General features: G+C 26.4%; 1 protein-coding gene across 1 annotated transcript in view; it reads left to right on the forward strand.

Moving 5' to 3' along the window:
- The window catches only part of LOC117179668 (WD repeat and FYVE domain-containing protein 2), a 20,025-nt gene that overhangs the window by 10,502 nt on the left and 2,574 nt on the right, over window positions 1–6,949 (forward strand). Inside the window, exon 6 of the mRNA XM_033371687.1 lies at window positions 3,429–3,628. Within this exon, the coding sequence (XP_033227578.1) occupies window positions 3,429–3,628 (200 nt within the window). The remainder of the gene's footprint in view (window positions 1–3,428; window positions 3,629–6,949) is intronic.

Raw genomic sequence — 6,949 nt, forward strand, 5'->3', positions numbered from 1 at the left:
CTACCTGTATATATTGTTTTTATAGCTTGTAGGATCCATCCATTGACTCCATACTCTTTCAGAACTTCCCAAAGTTTACTTCTATCTACCTTGTCAAAAGATAGATGTTTGTTAATGTTTTGGTTTTAATTTCAATGGAGGCATTCGAAAGTGTGTTTTGAAGAATTTTTTACGCGAATTTGAAGGTTAAAGAGGATTATAAATTTTTATTTATTTTTTATTTAATTTCTGAAATTGAATTGAGACGATGTCCCAGTGTCTCACAATAATGGTTTAAGGGTAAATGGTAGTTTGTGACGCAATCAAAATTTGACCTTGTAATTTTAATTTGGTCCGCCTGTTTTTTCTTAAACTAAATAAGTTAATATATCGAAATTTTGGGAAAGGGAAGAAAATATATGAGCCGACACCGACTGGGTCCCTTGGAGTAATTATTTTGTAAGGAAAAGCGGTACCTATAAGTTTTCCGTGACTGTCTTGTAGCAGACGAAGCGACGGAAAACTTTTGAGTTGGAAGAAGCCCATAGCGCCGCCACCTTCCTTTTGCGAAAAAGTCGCAACTTTTTAGATAGTTCAACTCAGATCGACAGCTGTGAATACTCAGTCGGTAACACGGCTTCATTAAAAGATTATTCACTAAAAGAATTAATTATTAAAAAATATATAACTGGAATACTTGAAATTTATAACCAAGAAGAAAATTTTTTAAACAAGGAGATTAACTTTCAAAGAAAAACATCATGTTCTACAAAAAATATATATTTTTTTAGATACGTGAATTTTCAAATAAAAGATGCATTTTTTCAGCCAAATTGTCGAATATTGAAACGAAAATATTACTATTCTACAAAAAAGATTTTTTAAAAAATAAATTAATTTTTCAACCAAATACTTCAATTTTGAACTAAAAAATATCATTTTTCAACAACAAAAGGAATAGTTAAATTTTATAGATGGAGAAATTAATTCGCAAGCAAACTGATGAATTTTCAACTAAAATGATGAATCCTCAACTAGAATAATTAAATTTTAAATAAAAAAATTAGTTTTAAACTAAAACAATGAATCTGCAAATGAAATATTTGAACTTTTAACGAATTCGACGAATTTTAAAATAAGATAATTTTTCAACCAAACATGGTATTTCCATTTTAAATTAAAGAAAAAAATTATTTTCTACAAAAAAGAAACAAATTTTCAATAAAATAGCTCATTTTTAAGCAAAGAAATGAATGTCTAATATAAATGATGAATCTTCAATAAAAAAACTAATTTTTATGAAAAGAGTTTATTTTTCAACCAAGAAAATTTATTTATAACATAAAAGATGAATTTTTATTTAAAATGATGAATATTTAACTGGAATACTTGAAGTACCAACCGGAAAAAAGAATGTTTAAACAATTAGATTAACTTTCAAAGAAAAAAAATCATTTTATACCAAAACAAGTAGGTTTTAGATTTAAAAAAGTCTATTTTCTAAGAAAAAAGTAGTTTTTTTAAAAATGAAAATACGTGAATTTTGAACGAATTAAACTATTTCTCGATTAAAAATGACAAATGCACATCCAACTTGTTAAATTTTGAAATACAAATGTCAATTTTTCACCCAAAGTGGAACGATTAAATTTTCAGTTAAAAAAAATAAATAAAGTTGAATAAAAATTCATCATTTATGTTATAAATAAATTTGCTTGGTTGAAAAATAAACTCTTTTCATCAAAATTAATTTTTGTGTTGATGATTCATCATTTATATTAAAAATTCATTTCTTTGCTTAAAAAATTAGCTATTTTATTGAAATTTTGGTCCTTTTTTTGTAGAAAATATTTTTTTTTTCAACTTAAAATGGAAATACTATTCCAGCTGAATATTCCATAATCTTAGTAAAAAAAATCATTTGTTTGGTTAACTATTCTTTTTTTACTGACAATCTATTTCATTTGAAGATTCATTGTTTTAGTTTAAAACTAATTTTTTTATTTAAAATTTAATTATTCTAGTTGAGGATTCATCATTTTAGTTGAAAATTCATCAGTTTGCTTGTGAATTAATTTCTCCATCTGGAAATTTAACTATTCCTTTTGTTGTTGAAAAATGATATTTTTTAGTTCAAAATTGAAGTATTTGGTTGAAAAATTAATGTATTTTTTGAAAATCTATTTTGTAAAATAATAATACTTTGGTTTCAATATTCGAAAATTTGGTTGAAAAATTGCCTCTTTTAATTGAATATTCAACTGTTTCGTTTAAAATGTACGTATTCAGAGACTACCATTTACCCTTAAGTCTTGAATAAATTTGATGAACACATATTTCATCGTCAACCGACAAATTTAGTTTTTTCAACGGAATCAATTGCGATTTTTTTGGTAAAATTCTTTCCTTATGACGCTCCATTAAGGAACAATCATTTTTTATTTTATAAACAAATTCACAATTTGACTACTTCTTCACAAATGGGTGTTGTATTTTTTACGAAATTGACTGCCAGTGGCTCAGAAAGAACCTTATTTATTAGGATACTTTGTTAGAAGACAATATTTTTTATTTATTCGAATAAATTTCTTGAAGAAATACATGTTTTCGTCAATGTTCAACGAGCGGAATATGTAAATATAATACTGGGCAATATACCTTTTTTATGTTATTTTATCAATGAGCAAAGTTATTTAGAGTTAATTCCGTTTTGAAGAAACAAAACATGCGGGTTGATAATTGACGAGTATGTGTATTTGTTTATCAAATTTATTTGAACAATTAATAGATATTGTCGCTTGACAGAGTCTCTTAATAAATAAAGTCTTTTTGAATTATTGGCAGTCGATTTCTTAAAAAGAAACTACATCCATTCTTCGAAAAGTAGTCAAGTTGTTAATTTTTGGTATAATATTGCTTAGAAAATAAACAATTATTATTCTTTGAGGAAATTTCATAAGTGAAAGATTTTACCAAGTAATTTAAAATTGATTAAGTTGAAAAAAAATGAAATCAGCTAGTTCAAAATTGTCGAAAATTTATTTGTTTATGAAAATTATTTATACAGTTATAAAAAATCGTACATATTACTTATGGTCATTTTACAAAAATGGTAAGTAAACTTTATTTTATTTATATTCTAAACAAAAAATAAACTCACTGTATATTTTCTGTAAGGAGTTTCTTTACTGGTTTTATAAAGTTTTACTTAGATATAATTAGTTTCAAGAAAAGGGGAAGGTTAATTTTTTTTTTTTAATTTCAAGTTTCTTATCCAATAAAAAATATAAAAATTTAATCTGATCACAATTGTAAGCTCGAGATTAATTTGACCAGAAAACCCTATTTTATCTCCCTCTCTCTCTCTCTCTCTCTGTGCGCGCTGACAAACCTGAACATTAATATAGTTTAAAAATGGCTTTGAATGAACAAATTGTTGAATATTTTAGGCTTGTGGTCGACCTTTCTTTTGGAATATCAAAGCGATGATGGACCAACGCCAATTAGGCTTAAGACAGCATCATTGCCGTCATTGTGGAAAGGCACTTTGCGCTCGTTGCACATCGCAACGTATTCCAATTCCAGTGATGGGTTTTGAATTTGAAGTGCGAGTCTGCGACCCTTGTCACATTGAAATCAAAGAAGCAAAGTGAGTTATAACATTCCTTTATTCTCCATTTCGCGACAGTTATAAAAAAATATTTTTTATTTACCAGGCTTCGAAGTTCTCCTTGGAATTATAAAAAGTACATAAAAAAGAGAATCTTTCTAAAGAAATGAGTATCCTAAAAGTGAAAAAATATTAAAAAGTAGCCTTTTTAAATCAGTCAAAAATTATGTTTTAAATGAAAAAGTAATGTAAAAATAAATTAAACTAAAAAATCGTCTTTATAAATTGCACAATTTCTATGCATTGCAATATTCTCTAAAATCAATATTTTTAAAAATATTTATTATTTATCGGGTACTCAATATATATTATCTGATTGATTTTAGAGGAAATTGCAACAGATGTAAAGTGTTCAGTTTTACAAGAGGAATACGATTCTAAATATATTTTATAAAAAATACTTTGCTATATTTTCCATATTATTGTTCAAGTGTGAAGATTATTGTTGTTTATATATCATCTAAAAGTATAGAGAAATTCTCTATTAAAAATTCAACTGAATATACTTCGATTTCAACATACGCATTATGAAAATGTGCTTTAAAAAATTCTTATCTCCGCAGATTTTATATTTTCGTATATGTCATTTTTAAAAAATGTTTTTAGATGTTTTAAACTTCATCAAATTTGTACAAACTTTTAATAAACGTTCTCTAGGCAATAAGTTATATTTAACGGACCCCTGTTTTCAAAAAACAAGAGTCAATTTACATGCATCAGAAAAACATTCGATAAATCTGGGAAATCATACATTTAAACACAATAAATTGTAGAGAAACTGTTTCCCAGACTTATACATTTTTTGTCTAATGAATAAGTTATCCCAATAAATTAACCCATGCGTCAATCACTATTTATTTCAGATCTATACCTATTTCTGAATTGTCTTGATTTCTTTTGAAATACATATTTCAGGGTATTTTTGAAGATGCCGAGAAATTATAAATATATTTGGTTAATTTAAAGGGATTTTTAAGATTTTAGGGCATTTTCAAAACTTCTAAGGCATTCTCAAGAGCTTTTAATTTGAATTGTTTTAGGGAATTTTAACAGGTTTCAAGGATTTTTTTTGTTAATTTCGTTAATTTTAAGGAATTTTAAGGCGTTTGAAGTATTCTTGGATATAGACTTTTTTTGAATTTCAGAAAATATGGAACGATTTTCTAGGAACTAGAAGATTTTAAGATCTTTAAAAAGATTTCACAGGATTTTATAAGATTATTTGAAATTATTTTTTAGAATTCACCCGGAATTTTTATTAATTTATCCTTAATTCTATGGAAATATATTATTTTAAATCATTTCAATTCTTATAAGTTCACTCAATTTTACTTAATGCAATCAATTATTTGTTTTCTTAAAAGCTTTTATTTAATTGATCCTGAGGATCAATTGAGAAACTGATTAAAGGATTTGAAATACTTGAGGATATTATGAAATACTCCCAGACATTTTCAAAAGTTTCAAAAAGTTTTAAGGGATTTCAAAAGATATCAAAGGATTCGAAATATTTTTGGAATTTTTAAAAAATTCCCAGAAATGTTTTTATTTAGTTCATTCGTTCAAAGGGATTTCAAAGACTTTGAAATAATGAGTATTTTAAAAGATTTTGAAGAATTTTCAAGAGATTTAAACAATTTCGCGGGCTTCCTTACGGTTTTAATAATTTTAAGGGATTACAAAAAATTGCATGCGGTTTTAAAGAATTTCCTAGAATTTTGGAAGATGTGGAAGGATTTTACAGGACATGTAAGGTTATATGATATTTTAAAAGATTCAAGGGATTTTATAATATTTTAATAGATTTCTAAGAATTAATTCACAAGAAGTGAGGGATTTTGTAGGGTTTCAATGATTTCAAGAGATGTTAAAATATTTTTTGCAATTCATTTGGAATTCGCTCTGAATTCTTATTAATTTCTCCTTAATTCTTTTAAGTCATTTTGAATTGTTTTTCTTATCATTTCCCTTCAAGGCTTCTAAATTAACATAAATGTTACTGAAATAAATGGATTTTTTCAATTTAAAAAAATATACCCAATTTATATGTATTCTTTTAGATTTGATATGAATTATTTTGTAGGGACTGGTCACTTTTTTATACGAAATTTGTAGGGTTTCAAATTTCTCATTTCTAAGTTACTGAAGTTAATGAAGATTTTTCATACCTATTTTTTAATTGTTTCCAATTTATTTGATTTTTTTTATTTAGCTTGAATTTAAAAGATAATTTGAATTTAAAATAAATAATGTATTTATCGAATTCTTCTCGCTCGCCTTGCATTTTTCTAAATTCATTCCAATTTGACGGAAATCAATCGATTTTTTTTTTATTTAAAAAATGTTTCCAATACATTTGAATTCTTTTGGATTTAATTCAAATTGTTTTGAAGTCTTATGAATTTATTCTGAATTTGTTACCTTTTGAGTACAAAAAGTACCCATTGGTCTCTATATTTTATCCCATAGGGACTGTCAAGCCTGGAACATATAGAAACTATGAAAATAAGAATTTTCTGAATCACATTTTGCTAACGCCTTTTCACATTGAAATTTTTCAAGGAACCCGTCGACTGCACTATTTTTATTATTATTTTTTTGAAAAAGTATTAGAATTATCCGAAATTTGACACCACAGTTTTTCAACGGATCTCCACGCTTCGAGACCCCCTGAATCCGAAAATCAAGTTTTTACTATGGCGTCTGTCCGTCCGACCGTCCATATACACGATAACTCTCGAAAGAATGAACGGATCAAATCCATATTTGGCACTTTTTTTAGGTCCTAAAAGAAAGGACGAGTTCGTTAACCAGCAATTTTTGATAAAAATTCAAAAAGTGAGAGCACTTTGAATATTTTTGAGACCATTGTTTTTCTGAATTTTTTAAATTCTATGTACGGATATTTATAGTATAAAAAGGACAAACAATTTATCCTAATGACTATTTTCGATAAAAAAAATTCTCAGAGTTATAGCATTTGCAAAATTTTTTAATTCAACCGAAAATTAAAATTTCAAGTCAAAAAACGCACGATATAAAAAAAATGTCAAAAAAAAACATTGCTTTTTGAAAGCCCTCAAAGATTACACAGGCCGACAAAATTTGACAAAGGTCCGGAACCGACCTCAGAAAAATTCCATCACCCTCAGTTTTCGAGATATTGTAACCTAAAAGTGCAAAAAACATCGTTTTTTACTATATTTGAGGTTACATAGCATCTTGAATAAATTTTTTTTTTTTCAAAAACGGGCGAAAGCATCACAAAGGAGCACCCTTGCCCTCTGAAATCCATTTTTC

This window comes from Belonocnema kinseyi, chromosome 9 (assembly GCF_010883055.1).
Source record: "Belonocnema kinseyi isolate 2016_QV_RU_SX_M_011 chromosome 9, B_treatae_v1, whole genome shotgun sequence".
Taxonomy (NCBI): Eukaryota; Metazoa; Arthropoda; class Insecta; order Hymenoptera; family Cynipidae; genus Belonocnema; species Belonocnema kinseyi.